The 16082-nt window shown below is 38.9% G+C and overlaps 1 protein-coding gene across 6 annotated transcripts in view; it reads right to left on the reverse strand.

Moving 5' to 3' along the window:
• Window positions 1-2763: 2763 nt before the first annotated feature.
• Window positions 2764-16082, reverse strand: part of GALNT1 (polypeptide N-acetylgalactosaminyltransferase 1) — a 127111-nt gene continuing 113792 nt past the window's right edge. For all 6 annotated transcript variants that reach the window (XM_082354314.1, XM_082354315.1, XM_082354318.1 and 3 more), the window contains 3 exons: window positions 10851-10949; window positions 10241-10375; window positions 2764-4746 (listed from right to left, as the gene is read on the reverse strand). In XM_082354314.1, coding sequence (XP_082210440.1) covers window positions 4600-4746; window positions 10241-10375; window positions 10851-10949 — 381 coding nt within the window. In that variant the 3' untranslated portion in view covers window positions 2764-4599. The remainder of the gene's footprint in view (window positions 4747-10240; window positions 10376-10850; window positions 10950-16082) is intronic.

Consider the following 16082-nt stretch of genomic DNA (forward strand, 5'->3'; position numbering starts at 1 on the left):
GATCTTCAATTCTCCACCTTTGTTCAGGCCTAAGCTCCTATTCCCCAAACTCTGGTTACTATATTTTGTCCTTGGAGAGGAAGGGCTTTCATGTTTAGCAGTTACATCTGTGGCTTAAGTTTATGTATCCTTTTTACCCCCAGACATTAGGGATTTTCTATATTTTCTTCGGAGCTCAGCATTCCACGAGGAAATATGTTTGGTGTACTTTATTCAGCCTCTGGGTGTTTTGTAGCAATGGAGAAAATCTTGCTATCTTCCTTATTTCCCCCAGTACTTTATTGAGGTATAATTCACATACAATAAAATGCATATATCCTAAGTACACAGCTCAAGAAAATTTTAAATAATGTTTATGCATGTTACCATCATCTAAATCACTTTATAGAATACTCCCATCATTCCAGAAAGTTCTCTCATGCTTGTTTCCACCCTATGCTCACCCAGAGGTAACCACTCTGTATTTGCTTTGCCTGTTCTTGAACTTGATATAAATGCAACATGTCTAGCTTTCTTTGTTCAACATTTTTTAGACTTATCCTTGTTGTTCTATCAGGAATTCACTTTTTAAAATTGCAGACTAATATCCCAGTGTATAAATATACCATTAGTTTGATTATCCACTAACTTGTTGATGGATATTTGGGTGGTTCCCAATTTGGAACTATGACAATATTTGCACAAATCTTGCTGTGGGCCCATATACTCATCTCTCTTGGTTTTATCTGTGGAAGTGGAGTCACTGAGTCATGGGGTAGGCATATGTTTACCTTTATGAGGAACTGGCAAGCTGTTTCCCAAGGTGACAATACCAATTGGCATGCACCAGTTGCTCCACATTCTCACCATTCAGCAGGTATACAGTGTGATTTCCTTGTGGTTTCATTTTGCATTCCCTGATGACTGATGTTGGGCACCTTTTCCTGTGCTAATTGCACATTTGGATAGCTTCTGTGAAGTGTGTATTCAAGTCATTGATTTTTATATTGTGTTGCTTTTGAAATGGCTTTTACAAGTTGTTTTTCTGCATATGAATCCTTTGTCATTTACATGCATTGCAAATGTTTTCTCCTTGGTCATGGCTTGCCTTTTCACCTTAACAGTATCTTCTTGATGAGAAGGGTTTAATTTTGGTGAAATTTATCGGTTTTTATCTTTTACGGTTGACATCTTTTGTGTCCTAAAATACCTGTCTATCCTGAGAGTCACGGAGATACTCTGTTTTCTTCTAGAAGATTTGCTTTGCCCTTCACATTTAGGTCTCTGATCCATTTTGAATAAATGCACATTGCATTAAAGCATCAATGTTTGGTGTTTTCTCATACAGGTATCATTACTCCAGGTCCAACTGAAAACACATTCCATAACAACTTACTGAATTGCTTGGTGTTTTTGTTGAAAAGTCAGTAATTATATATGTGTGGATCTATTTCTGGACTCTCTATTCTATCCATTGATCTATGTCTGTCCTAACTCTAGTACCACACTCAATTTCTGTAGCTTTAAAGCAAGTCATAAAATCGAGTAGTGTAAAGTCTTCCAACCTTTTTTTTCCTTCTTCAAGATTTTCTTGGCTATTTTGGGTCTGCTGCATTTCATATATATTTGCCAATTTCTACAAGAAAGCCTCATATTTTGATTTCATTGAATCTGTAGATCAATCTGTGGGCAATGAGATCTTAACAGTATGTAGTCTTTCAATTCATGAACATAACATATCGATTGCAGTGTTCTACAGTTTCTCTCAGCAATGTTTTGTAGTTTTCTGGGTAGAAGTCTTGCACCTCTCTTGCTACCTTACTTTTGAGGTATTTGACTTCTTTGATGATAAATTATGTATTTAAAATTTAATTCTCAATTGTTTGTTGCTAGTGTATAGACAGTACAACTGAGTTTTGCCTCATATCCTGCAAAATTGTCAGTTCTGGTAGATTTATCAAGCAAACACTTCAAGAAATCAGAGAATAGGAGCAGTGTCATATAATTGGAAACATCTGATTTTCCGAACAGTAAAACGTGATTCACTTTGTATACCTCTTTTTACAGGTATCACCTCAGAAATACTACCTTCTTTCTGATTTCCTTCTCCTTTGCAGAATATGTAATTCTTGAGTTAAATTTGTTCTTGGTATAGTTCTTAAAAATCGGAGACAGCACCAAATCTTTACAGAGGAACCTTTGTTTTTCAGCTAAATGTAGAATAGGGAAATGAGGACATGACCTACATGCTGCCTTTTATTTGCAGAATGGTGAACAAAGTACTATTTTCAAGATCCCAATTAGAACAGAAAGACATATTAAAATGGGTTGGGATTGGAGTAGGGTGAATAGATTGGTGAGATTCAAATTGTCCTGAACTGTCACATTTACGAATTATTCACTAGTCAAGTACTAATCCCATCTTTTCATCCTTTGCTTTCTTTTTCATTCATTCCTTTCTTCCCAATTTAATTTTTAACAGTGTTTAGCACACTGCCTAATCTACAAATAGCTATAAAGAACAGGGATCTATTTTAACTTCAAATAAAACCAATGTAAAGCAAAACTATTCAGGAATATTTTATATTTTCAAAGTACTTAGGAATTCTTTAATTAGAAAAATAAAGGCAATGGGATTATCTATTGGATTCTAAAAGTACCCATGAATTAAATCACTCACATCCCCCTCTTAAAAAACACAACAAAACCTTAAATCACATTGCTGTTAAGTTTTCTTACAGTAAGAAATAAGACCAACCTACACTAGAGTACAAAAACCTGAAATTCTGAGCATGAAAATAATTTATTGATTAGACATCTGGTTTATTCAAGCATAAGGCCTACCAAAGATAGAATTAACACAGCTCATGGAATAGGAAAAAAACGCCATCCAGCACTTCCTTTGTCTCAGATTTCCTGGGGACAAAATTTACGCATTCTGTACTACAGCCTCACCCTAAAGCATCCACATGTGCTTGATATTAACTTGAATAGGATGTGAGAAACTTTCTGTACACTCAACTTGGCAAGCATCATTAGTGATGCAACAACTTTCAGAAACATTTTTAGGCACAAGAAATAGCACTGCCTGCAGTGAGAGCCTTTGACAAAGAAAATAACATTAAATATAATCATCTTACAAATAGGAAGAAAAATATATGCACTTTTGCCAATGGATTGCTTCACGTATTAGGAAAAATGTCACAATCAGATTTTCTTTTGATGATTAAAACAATTTAATTGATACTCAACTTTAATCAATACTCAGGTTATCATCTTGTATTAAAAATCAGAAAAATAAAACAGATTTAACCTAAATGGAATTTAGAGAAGAAATGCAGGACTAATAATATGGAATAATAGCTGCACTTCTTCAGCTAACTCACTCATTAAAAAATACCAATTAAACATTTTCAGTCAAATTTTATTAAAAAAAAAAAAGCAGCAGATCAACATTACAATTCAAGAACCTAATCTAAATATGCACTTGACAATGAAGCACATCTGAGTATGGAGTGAAAAAAGTTTTTTCCAAAAAACCATCAAACGTATCATCTCCAAATACCCAAATAAATCACTTCTGCAGGCCGTCTGTTGAGTGGAATCATAAACAAAGAACAGAAGATTTATTGCTGTGAAAACAAATCTGTAGTACAGTAGTATGAATCTTGGGTATTAAACATAATCAGTTGAATCAAGTTAGGAAGTTGAAAATCTAATAAGAAATTTGTGTGTGAGAGAAAGTCTATAAGCCAGTTGACCCAAGAGCAACTGAGATATCAAACTTGTTCAGTGAAACCAGACATTATTTTAAATCTCCATTTTTTGAAGGCAATTAAAAATTACAATTCCAACAGCCCACAAACCAAATAAAAAAAACTGTAGAAAGCAATTAAAACTACGTTCAAGGAGCCACTTTTTCAGCTCAATTTCAGCACCCCAAGGAAAAAAAAAGCATCCATGACTATCACAGATGAAAACAGAATGAATGTCATTGGAATCAGTTATTTTCCCCCACTGAGGTATAAAATCTATATAGAAATTTGATACTATACTATAACAAATTGTACTTCTCATAGTTCTGTTTTAATTTCCTTTAAACCCTGTTTAATATAGTTTCTTTAATTGTTGTAAAAATGTTTTCATGATTCTGAATCTGGTTCCAGTTCTTTTTCATTTATTTTTATATCAATATTTAATATACTGGCTACCAGTTCTAATCAGAAAAAAAATCTTGGACATCTCATTATAACAGCACATTCAGCAGAAATTACTGATGTGCAAGCAAACCATAAAAGGTGCAGCTCTCTGGAAAGCACATTTCGTAGATTGTTTCAGTCTGAATATTCTTTACAATGATTCTTGATGAAAGACTCTTTTAATCTTGTAAACATCAGTGTGCACAATCTCGCTACTACATAGTTTCACGTCCTTGGGCAGGAAGGCCGGTTCACAGCTAGTGAAAGAGAGAGCAGTTTAAGTTTTAATGGCTGATAAACCTTACATCCTGCAGGAGGAAAGCACTTTTCCTTTTTTGCTACTTAAGAATGTGGCAGAAATGTATGCTGAGGTAGCCCAGTCAATCCTTATTTATTTTCTTCTTTTTTTGTAAATTTGGTCTCAGAATATTTCTGGAAGGGTGACATTTCGAAGAAGCCACTGCTGGGACCGGCTTCCATTGCAGTCTCTAATGCTGGGCACCTGGCTGTCCTCTTCCGTGGCTTTATCCAGGCACTGATTACTGTTCACATGCTGCAGGGTTAATTTCTGAAAATGACAGGAAAGAAGTCTTAATATCAAAGTGGAAAACAAAACCAAAACACCTCAACCATCATTTTTTGTGATTATGAAATTCCTCTGTAGAAAAGGGTTTTGTTTCTGAAATATAAATTATTTAAGACAATGGAGAAATGTGTCCGTGTAAAGACAGCATTAAGAGCTATGTCGGGGAGAAAGGCACTGGGGGTACAGTGCATTCTGCTGGATTTGCAGTCAGATGACCTCAATTCTAAGTCCCAATTCTGCCATAAGCTCTGTAATACTGTGAGAAATTTTACTTTTTTGTGCTTCAGTTTCCTAAAAAAGTGATCAGATTAGTGATTCCTAATTTAGGATCCTCAACCTATTTTCAAAAAGCTATCCCAAAACTGCTTCATTTTCCCATGATAAGGCTGTTCAAATTATTAATTCTGTGATTCCAAGCTTCAAGTCCTTAGAAACTCAGGTCTTTTTGAAGACTCGAAATCATAAGATTTATAAAACAGTCCTTAATAAGTGGCTGATAGATGTGGCTATATATCTTCTTCTCTACTTGTCTGCATTCCAGACTTGATGCTGTCATGTTGATTTTTAGGATAATTTCAAAAGAACTGACAGATGAGAGTTAACAGACACATACTGACCATACTAATGAATCCGATACCAAGCCCTGGTCAGGTGAAGAACTCCAAAGCAGCTATGTAGGAATTTGCATTAAGCGTTATCCTAATAAGTATGCAACTATAAGGAAATATTTTTTTTTTAATGTTATCGATTAACTTTTTTTTTTTTTTAAAGTTTAATTTTTATTTATTTATTTATTTATGGCTGTGTTGGGTCTTCGTTTCTGTGCGAGGGCTTTCTCTAGTTGTGGCAAGTGGGGGCCACTCTTCATCGCGGTGCGCAGGCCTCCCATTATCGCGGCCTCTCCTGTTGCGGAGCACAGGCTCCAGACGCGCAGGCTCAGTAATTGTGGCTCACGGGCCTAGTTGCTCCGTGGCATGTGGGATCTTCCCAGACCAGGGCTCGAATCCGTGTCCCCTGCATTGGCAGGCAGATTCTCAACCACTGCGCCACCAGGGAAGCCCAGGAAATATGTTTATTAACACATTTTTACTCACGGCTCTATTTTAATGTAATTCTTTTATCTCATTTAATTTTCATAAGGAACATTTCATTTTCATAAGGCCTCTTTTGTACCTATTTGAACTTCAAACAAATCAAAACCTAATGACTGTATACAATACAGCTACTTTAGCTTTCAGTCACTTCTGTGTTATGGTCCATGTGGAAGCTGGCAAAAGGCAGTGCACATTCGCAGATGTCACAGTTTACTCTCAACACTGACTTCAGTAATATCGAAGGGTCAGTGTTAGATACTTTAGTTCCAATAAATGCATAACAAGAAGACGAGGAAGGGTTTCCCTGGTGGCGCAGTGGTTAAGAATCTGCCTGCTAATGCAGGGGACACGGGTTCGAGCCCTGGTCTGGGAAGATCCCACATGCTGCAGAGCAGCTAAGCCCGTGAGCCACAACTACTGAGCCTGCGCTTTAGAGCCCATGCTCTGCAACAAGAGAAGTCACGGCAATGAGAAGCCCGCGCACCGCAACGAAGAGTAGCCCCTGCTCTCCGCAACTAGAGAAAGCCTGCGTGAAGACCCAACGCAGCCATACATGCATACATACGTAAATAAAAAGACCGGGAAAAGTCAGCATGGCTGGGGCTGTTTTCACTTTTATGCAGATGCTGTGTAGTTTGTTTTGAGGGGATGCACTTTGCAGCCAGACATTTCTGTAGTGAACCCCAGATTTGTCACGTACCAACAATATGCCCCTGAGCAGAAACCTCTCTCAGCCCCAGGTTCCTCATCTATAAAATGGGGACAAGAATACTTCTCGAGTTGTGCGGAAACATTAAGATAATGAACAGAAAGTGCCGCCCAGCTCAGGGGCACTTGCTACAACATCCTGAGCAGCCACGGTCACAGTCTGGCAGCCCCGAGAGAGCGGAAGCACACAGCTTGCTGCTAAGGCCTTCGGTCATTTGTAAGACAAAAACAAAGCACTTTAAAAAGAAACCCCCAAACATTCCAGAAGGCCCTTCAAAGCTTCTCTGAGTGGCCACCTTCATCAGGCCCACTGTCAGTACTAATAAAAACAAAAAAACACAACAAAAAACTTAGTTGGGAAATTGGTCTTTATCACCCTGATTTTTAAAAATGTTATTATTTCACTTATTTAGAATCATTAAAATAAACTTGTAACAAAGACAGAGGTTATTGATACATGCTGGGTATTTAACTGCTCAAAATTAAGACAGAATCCCTGTAATTTCAGGAAGCTAACGTCCCTTCAGGAGACCAGGACTCTGGTGAAGAGCCCTGTTGCAGACACAGCTCTCCGGCTGCTGACAGCAGGGGCAGAGTCCTGTGGCTCGTGACTCTGTGGGGACTGTGGTCACCGTACTCAGCAGAGGATCTGTCAGCACGGACTAGTTTCCACACAGAAAGAGTGTAACTAAGGCAACAGGCTAACTGTAACCTCTGAAAGGAGGATGAAAGCTATAGTTATCATTGCATAAAGTCCACCTGCAACCTAGAAAAAAATAATTTGCCGCCCTCTACCCCTAATCTCTAGATATAACTGTGTCAAAATCTACATTTTCATTCCAGAAAGGACAGCTACAAGTAGTCGAAGCAAAAGAGCTTGGTGTCGTAAACTCTCTGCAATATATACTATAAACAAGACTTAAAGATATAAGAATATACAAATTTAATACAAGATAGTATGGTATTGTGCAAAGAATCCTGGATTAAGAATCCCAGGTCTGAGATCTGGTAACACCATTTACCTGTTCTGTGACCTTGGGCAATTAACTTCCATTCTGGGCTTCAGTGTCTACATGTATTAAAACCAAGGTCCTGAATTTTATTTCTAGGGTTCCTTTGAAATCTAAGATTTCATGACTTTAGGTTTAGATTATACATGACTGACATAAGTGTTATTCTTCCAGACTGCAGTTTTCAACTGATGGAGGCAGGACAACTCTGATGGGCCGTCCGGAGCTCCCTGTGCAGTCGGCTCAGACTGTGGGACCCACATCACAGCCTGACTCCTCCCTCTGACTATTCTTCTGTCTCCCTTTTCGCAGGTGTTGATCTGAAGGGTGCTCCCTAATACACATCCTGAACACTAAGCTTGACCTTGGAGTGGAGTCAGCTTCTGGGAGAACCCAGCCTGCAATACTAGAATTTAATCTCAGGGAAGACACCTTGCAAAGTGCTCCAGGGGTTTTAAAACTTTACACTCATAACTGGTTCTTTCAAAATATCCCAAGACACTTCTAGCTCCTTAACTTCTAAGCAAACATTTACTTTTGAATAACTGTTGTGGTAGACTGTATATCTTATACACAGTCTGCCAATGGCCATTCCCACTCCCTGTCTCCTGGCCACAGCACACCATAAAGACTGGAAATGCAAATGCCTGCTTTCCCAGCCTCCCCTTGTAGCTGGGGGATCACTATGAGATGAAGTTCTGGCCCATGGGACACAGCAGAGCCTGCTGCGGGGGATCCAGGAAAAGCTTTGGCTTTCCTGATAAAGAGCAATTCAAGCAGTAGTGCAACATTCCTCTTCCCTTCTTCCCGTCTTGAGTTGGGCGTGATGGTGAGCACTGCAGCAGCCTTCTAGAGGCCACAAGAAAAAGCCAAGAATATTGCTGCAGTGTCATCCCTGACATCATTGTGTCACTGAATCCATGCCAGAAGCCACTTACATCCAGACTTAAGAAAAAAATAAACCACTATCTGTTCATGCTACTATAAATAGGTTTATGTTACCTAATTAAATATACCATCATTTTTCAATGAACATATACAATTGGGAGGCTTTTTAATTTTCAAAATATTTTGGCTTCGCAATGACTGTGGGGTGCCACTGGCATTTACTGTCTGGACTCAGAGATGCCATATATCCTGCAGGACCTGGGGCGGCTACACCCAAAATGGCAATAGCATGCACCATGGAAAACCCTGCAACAGAATATTCAGGCCACTTCCAATAGTCATATTAACTGAGCTACTGCACTCTCTCTCTCTCCCATACACACACACACACAATTTTTTTTTTAACTATGGTTTGATATTGTGAAGGGAGACCCAGGATTTATGAAACATGGTCTTTGCCCTCCAGGATCTAACTATCTAATAGTGGAGAAAAAGACTGGTAGATAAATAACTACAAAGAAGCACAGAATTACAGGGGTCAGAGACAATTGTAATTAAGACAGAGAGAGCTAATTTCTGGCTGGGATCCACGGAAGTGATGTCAATTCTGGGCCCTCAAGAACAGGCAGGATTTGTTAGGCAGGTGGAACTGTATGATCTTAAATGTAAAGTGGGAAAGTACAGGATATGTTCAGGGAATAGCTGGTCGAAGATGAAAAGTAGACCAGGGTTTGTATGTGATGCAGTATAAGGAGAAAAGACAGCCAGAGCCACAACTTGGTTTGGACATCTCCATTGAGGGGGTAGAATGAAGCAGCAGAGTGAGCCAAGCAGAAAAAGAAGTAGAGAAAAAGCTAAGAGAAGAAACTAAACAGTAGTGCATCTAAAGCCAACGGATAAGAGGATTTTAAAAGATCATCTGCTTAGCAATAGTAAATGCTACAGAGAAGTTAAGAAAAAGAGACGAGAATGTCCTGGCTTTGCATCCAGGGGCTGTTTCTATATAGTGTCAGACCAAGGCAGGAGCCAGGTTGAAGAACCAGAGGTACAAGTGCCAGCCATTCACTTGCCATCATACAGCACAGGAGGAAAGTAGGATGGTATGTAGAAAATAAAATAGGAACAAAAGTCGGTCCCAACATGAAGAAGAAAACCAGTGCTTGTAGGCGGAAGAAAAAGAACCAGAGAAAGATATATTGAAGATGCTGGTGCTGGTTCCAGAACCATAGAGCAAAAAAGCATAAGTTGGGAGGTTAGCCAGGTATGAGGAAAGGAAGAGAGGTTTACTGGAGATGCTTTTAAGTACCTCTATTTGAGTACAACATATAGCAGGTAGGGAGAGGGAGTGGCTCCAGAGGAAAGCAAAGACAAATAGTTTTATTATATATGTCACTGAAAAATCATTGAGCCAGAGAATTTCATTAATTAAAGCTCAACTTTTACCTAAATGTTTAATTCGGTAATTTTAAAAGCCTACTTACTGTTCCATTTCTACCACAGTGGCTGGCAAAGCTTAAGGACATACAGAGGGAAGAGTGGCTACACAGTAACAACAAGGACCCAGGGACTGGAGGCAATACTAATTTAATTACTGGAGAGATTAAAACATGTTTATTTTACTTATATTGCTTTTCCTATCTGTCAATTCTTGGAGTATAAGAACAATTTGATCCATATGCAGATTCCACAAGAATTCGTTCTTTTAGATATAAAGCATTTTATACAATACACCCGATGACACCCAATTTTATTCCTATATTCAACTGGATAACTTACCACCGGGTCATACTCCCAAAGTTGGTTGCCTTTTAGGTGGTGGCATTTGAGCATTGTGACTGGGCCATTAAGTTTGGAGACATCCAAGCAAAGGTCATCTGTTCTAATTTCTTTGTTGGCAGTGTAAGAGAAAACCTGAAAAACAAAAATGCACACATACACGCTTTAACAGCAAAATAAATTAGCGTTTTATATGCCTAAGAATCTGGCAGGGAAAAAAACAAGTATTTCAAGATACATGCTTTTTGAACTTTATTAGTGTAATGGAGAATAAATGACTCAGAAAAGACACCGCTATTTTTGCAGAGAAGAAAAAAAAATGATCTTAGGTTCTCTGCATATACTGAGTTGTCAAGGGTTGTCATCTGTTTGACTAAAAAGGGCAGAATAAATCTCATGTACAACAATGTAAACACAGTTCTCAGAAAGGGCCTTTTACAAATGCTTCATTTAAAAAATAATCATTAGATTGAAGGCTCTATTCTCCTAAAGGTCTTTACTATTTTCTCTTTAAAGGTAGAAAAATATTTCCTGAATGATGTCATGAAATAAAAAAGGAAGATTAAAACAAATCCAAATTACCCCTTTAAAGCTTTACTAAAATACTCACCTGATTACCTCCCATACCGTGACAGTTAAAAATTCCAACTTTTTCATTCTCTTTTCTAGCCATGTTATCTAGACACTGATTTGTTTCCACATTTCGTATCTAGGGGACAATGAATAATGAAAATATCATGAGTTAGAGAGGTTAACTAGACAGACACATACAGATCTAACACACACATTAAAATCGATCTAAACTTCCCACTAAATCTCTAATTCCTGAGGTAAGGGCTATGAGTTGGGAGGGAAAAAAATCACTGGCTATCTAAGACTCTGTGATCTAGAAAGGTCTTACTATTTATATAAGTAATTTTTGTGTTTCATGGGAAATCCTTTAAGTTCTTTTTTCTTTCATCCCAAACTGTTCTTCTATGATTTGTATTTAACTCAGTAAGCTCTAGTTTGCCTAATAATTTAAAGCAACTTAACAACTCCCTGTGGACACTGCCACCAAGATAAGGGGGCATTACTATTGATAACTACTTTGATGACTTCTTAGGAGGCTCAAGGTGGGTATTTTCTAAGCAAAGAATGTGGAACTTGGCTTAACTGGAAAGCCTAAGCATGGTGTAGTGTAAACACCATTCTTCCATTAGGTATTTGTCAGTTACATAAAAAAATTGAATCACGTCATCAGAATTAGGAAGAATATTTTAAGCACTGTCCTTTGATATATTTTTTCCCTCTGAACCACTACAGTTTAAAAGCATATGGCAAATTAATAGACATTTGTAAAGTCCTAAATCTATTCTCATCGGTGGTATTGTCAGCAGGTAAGCCGGAAGGGAGAAGTAGGACAAACTATATCTGTCATGTCATGTAGATAGAAAAGGGGTAATTGTCTGTGATAGATAAACTAGGGGGAAAGTTAAAACCACAAATAACCCATTTATTTTTACATGTACAGTCTACATATTATTCCACTATTTTAATAAGGCACTAACAAGTCCAGATGCATTTTTTTCTTATAAAGATACAATAGCATAAGTATGAATAACTGTATTATTCCCAGGGGATCAGAATAAGAACTGGGGCTTTGGCAAAAGAGAGGCCTGGGTTTAAGTCCAAATGATCCAAACCCTCTGAGAACAATTTCCTAAGAGAGACTAGTCAGCTCTCTGTTGAGGTTGGGTAAGACAGTGCACCCACATACCTACTTCGGAGTCTAGCATGTAGTGGACTCAGAAATAATAATAATCTGCGCTGCCGCCTTATCACTAGTCAACTCCATCTGGCTATTCCATCAAAACCTCAAACTCAGTTCATGCAAAAACAGGATTTTCCAACTCCTTAATGCTAATACTTCTACACCCGAACATCTTAACATACCCCTGCCACTCCACCCCTGACCCTGAGGATTGCTATCTAAAACAAACCTCCATCATCATTCCTCCATATATTCCCCTCTTCCCCTGACACCCCTAGTTTTATTAATAATCCCACAAGTTGTCCAATTATTCAAGCTGGAAATCCCAAGGCCTTTTCTTCCTGGGTGTAACATATCGCATCAGTATCCAGGAATTCTTTTACCACATAATGCACATCATCTTTTTATCCATTATTTTAAAGCAGAAACCTATTACCTCATAAATAAATTTTATAAAAGGTTTTATAGTTAGATACAATTTTACATAAAACACCTTTCTGCACCTCAATGGATAATCAATTAATACTTGATGATCATGGCTATCTTACTTGACAAAAAATTTAGTTCGAATTTTGACAAGGTGAGTCTTTATCTCATATATTCATATAAAACAATTATTTCCTTATACTTTTGAAAAAGTTACAAACTCCCCAGTCCTTTGCTTTCCTCAATTTTTTTCTTTCAAATACAGATGTAGAGGTTTCTGAAGAAAGGTGATAAATGTCACAGAAATGATTAGGGAAGAACCACCATTATTGTCAGCTTCTCCCTCTCACATGGAATGTTTTTTTTTTGGTTAAATAATTATCTTTTATCAAACTTAATATAATAAAAATTTAAAAAATAAAATTCTCCCCAAATGTAATTGGACTTCCTATCACTCAGTAACTATCTTATAATAAATCAACTTTGGCTATTCTGTTTCCATAACTGACGTTGCTAAAAATTACGGCAAATAAATTACACTTACTCTGCACTAGGCATTGTTCTATGAGTTTTTAACCTGTAACAGCTTATACCACCCTTACACCATTCCTATGAACAATTCTGGATTGTTTTCTGACATAAGAGATCTGAGCCTCCAACCCTTGAGGATACTACTGACAACTAGATGTTAAAAGTAGAGTTCTCCAAGGATTGGAAACCATTGCTTCCCGACAACTGTTTTGGTGACAATGAACCTTGATTAGCAAGATGTGGCCCAGCTGAGACAAGTGGTCAGAGAGTGGGTGGGCCTCTGCTGGGGCCTGATGACACTTCTCCAAAGTGCAGGGGAGGGATGGAGAGAAGCCCCGCACACTCGGTGAGGAAGGAACTTCCGTGGAAGGGGAGCTGTGATGTTTGGTGCCTCGGCAGAGAGGATTCTGTCTGGCTCAATGCATAAAGTGGCATCTTTGAGCTGCTCTCCAGGCTGGTTTTTCCACGTTAGATTGCTGGAGAAGACAGTTTTCAGGGAATATCCTCCTCCTTTGTAGGAATACATGTGGGCTACCTCACCTACAGAGTGTGTGAGATGATTTCTGAAGGACATGAAAAACCAGGATGACTAGGGGTGAGTTTTGGGAACAATTCTGTTCTTTATGATGTCAGTAGGCAGTAGATCATTTAATAGGTTTGTTTGGTGGGAGTTAACTTTGAAGAGTCTTTGGGGAATGGAAAAATTAGGAACAAACATTTAAAAAAAAAAGTTGAATCAGATGTTCAAAATTGTAATTCTATATAGCTTTAACGCTATGTAACCAATTACCGGCTTTCTACTGAACTATGGAAGGTAGGAATGGTGGTGATAATACTTGTTTCAATGTTCATATTGGAATGGAAATAGGTATCAAACTTGGTTACTCAAAATCTGACACTTAAAGTCATAACAATATCTGAACGATGCAGTCAGGGAAAAATAGCCGCACTTTCAAGGTGTCTGGAGGCAGATGGGTAGGCATGAGAGCTTAGGGTGGGGGGACGCGCAGAGCTGGGCCTCACGCCCGGCTCCACCTGCCATGCGACCTTGGCAGGTCAGTACTCTAAGACAGTGATTCCCAAAACCATGATTTGAACGACTGAATAAACTTTTTTTCAGTATCTGCCACTGAAAAAAAGATTTTGTGATCAAGTATGTTTGGGAAATACCAGATTAACAAATTTGAATAGGTTTTCTTTACTGAAGGACTTCTCAAAGCCTTTTAACATACTAATTAAGACTCTTGGTAGGGGTGGGGACTGATAGTACAGAAGGATATAATGCTGCTTTTTATAAAGCAGCATTTCCCAAACATTTTTGGCCATAAAATCCACCCCTCCTCCCCTACCCCTTGCCTTTCTAACAGGCACCTTGAGAGATACCAGACATCATCATTCCTTAGAACGTAGTAAGTGGGAAACATTGCTGTACAGACCTCATTTTCTCATCTGTAAAACAGGGACAACACTCTCTCTCGTGTTTGCTGAGATCCCTCAGCGAGGTAACGCATACAGAGGCCCAGCAGAAACCGACACCTAGTAGGCCCACAGTAGCTGTTGGTTCTCCTTAACTCAGGTGTATACAGCTGTCACTAAAATATTATTTTCAACCTTCTGAGTTGATGATTGCGAATGCACTCATTCCTGGGAAACCAGGCAAGAAATTAGAGCCTAAGTTTCTCGGTTTCTGCTATAGTCTCCTCCAGAATCCTGGCACCTTCATTAGGGTGGACAATGTAATAAGCAGTTAAAGGATTCTTGGAATCTACTATTACGGAATCTAGATTTACTTTTTCACTCTCTGCCATGAGGGTAATACTGGTTAGATATGAGAAAGGGTGTGAGTGTTAGTCGTTAAGATTAGCACAAGCTCTCAAGCCAGACTGCCTGTGCTCAAATCCTGTCTCTTCCATTTTGTGGTTGTGACCTGAGCCATGTTGCTTAAACCATTTATTTGTGCCTTAATTTACTTACCCGTGAAGTGGGGGAAAATAGCACCTATCTCAGAGTGCTGGGAAATGAGTTAATATTTGTAAAGCCTCAGACTGGTGCTTGACATAAAGTTCATGCTCAGTAAATTTTAGGGTGGAAAAGTAAATGGTCAGTCCATAAGCCTGGCTAAACTGTACGAGTCTGGATTATTTGCTTTCTGTGTCTGCTGTTTAGACAATTCACCTCTTGGATTAACAACAATTAGATATCACAATGAAACACATTTATTCGGTTCCAGGTCCCTACAGGAGCTATGAGAGCCAGACTTTGTGAAGCCAGATGTGCTAAATGTACACATTCCGATTTCCCTTCCTGCTCTAAAATCCTATGACTTCAGGTTTCCCTGGGTCCTTGTAATATGACAAGAGGTACCTGATAGGCTAAATTCCAGTCCTAGCAAAGGAAGGCTCACAGAGATGGAGCTATGATCACAAGCACAAGCTCCCTAGCTGCACTTTGGCTGGTGCTCAAGAACAACCCCAGTCCCCAAATCAGAGCTTCGACCTGATAGTGTGGCCTAGTATTAAGGACATAAATGCTTAAGACCAGCTGCTTAGTTACTAAGGTAATAACAAGCAGGCCACAGAGGGTAAAATCTGTTCCTTATATAGAAAGCCAGCTGGCAAGAGGCAGGTAAAAGGCAAGCTTGCCTTGGCAATCATCTACTGTGTGTTAGACAAGTGGCTCTTTGTAATACGCCTATATTCTGACCTAGCTAACAATGCCTAGGTGTTGTCCAAAATTGGGTCAGTTCTAAAAAAAAAAAAAAAAAAAAAAAAAACAAACAACTCCTCATTCTTTATTCTGAAGGCAAGCAACTGCTATCAATCTTCCCATGGCATCACCCACACTGGGCCTTTCCTGACTGGAATGAGGCTCCGGCAAAGGGAATGGATACTCACTGATGAGACAAGGAACTCCGCATACCCTCGCTTGTTTGAGGTGACTTCCTTAAACCACGACAAAGTTCAGAGGCAGGGAGCTCAGGTCAACCGTGAAGTAGCCTCAGGAACTACCAAGGACAAACAAGGAGTCTGTGCTTGCTCTGGCACTGGAGACACTGCAACCAGGCCGATCGGTTTCTCACTCACCACCGCGCAGCTCCCCGCTGTGATCTAGCTGCTCTACCGCATCCTACTT

Source organism: Balaenoptera borealis (assembly GCF_965194805.1).
Source record: "Balaenoptera borealis genome assembly, chromosome: 14".
NCBI classification, from domain to species: Eukaryota; Metazoa; Chordata; class Mammalia; order Artiodactyla; family Balaenopteridae; genus Balaenoptera; species Balaenoptera borealis.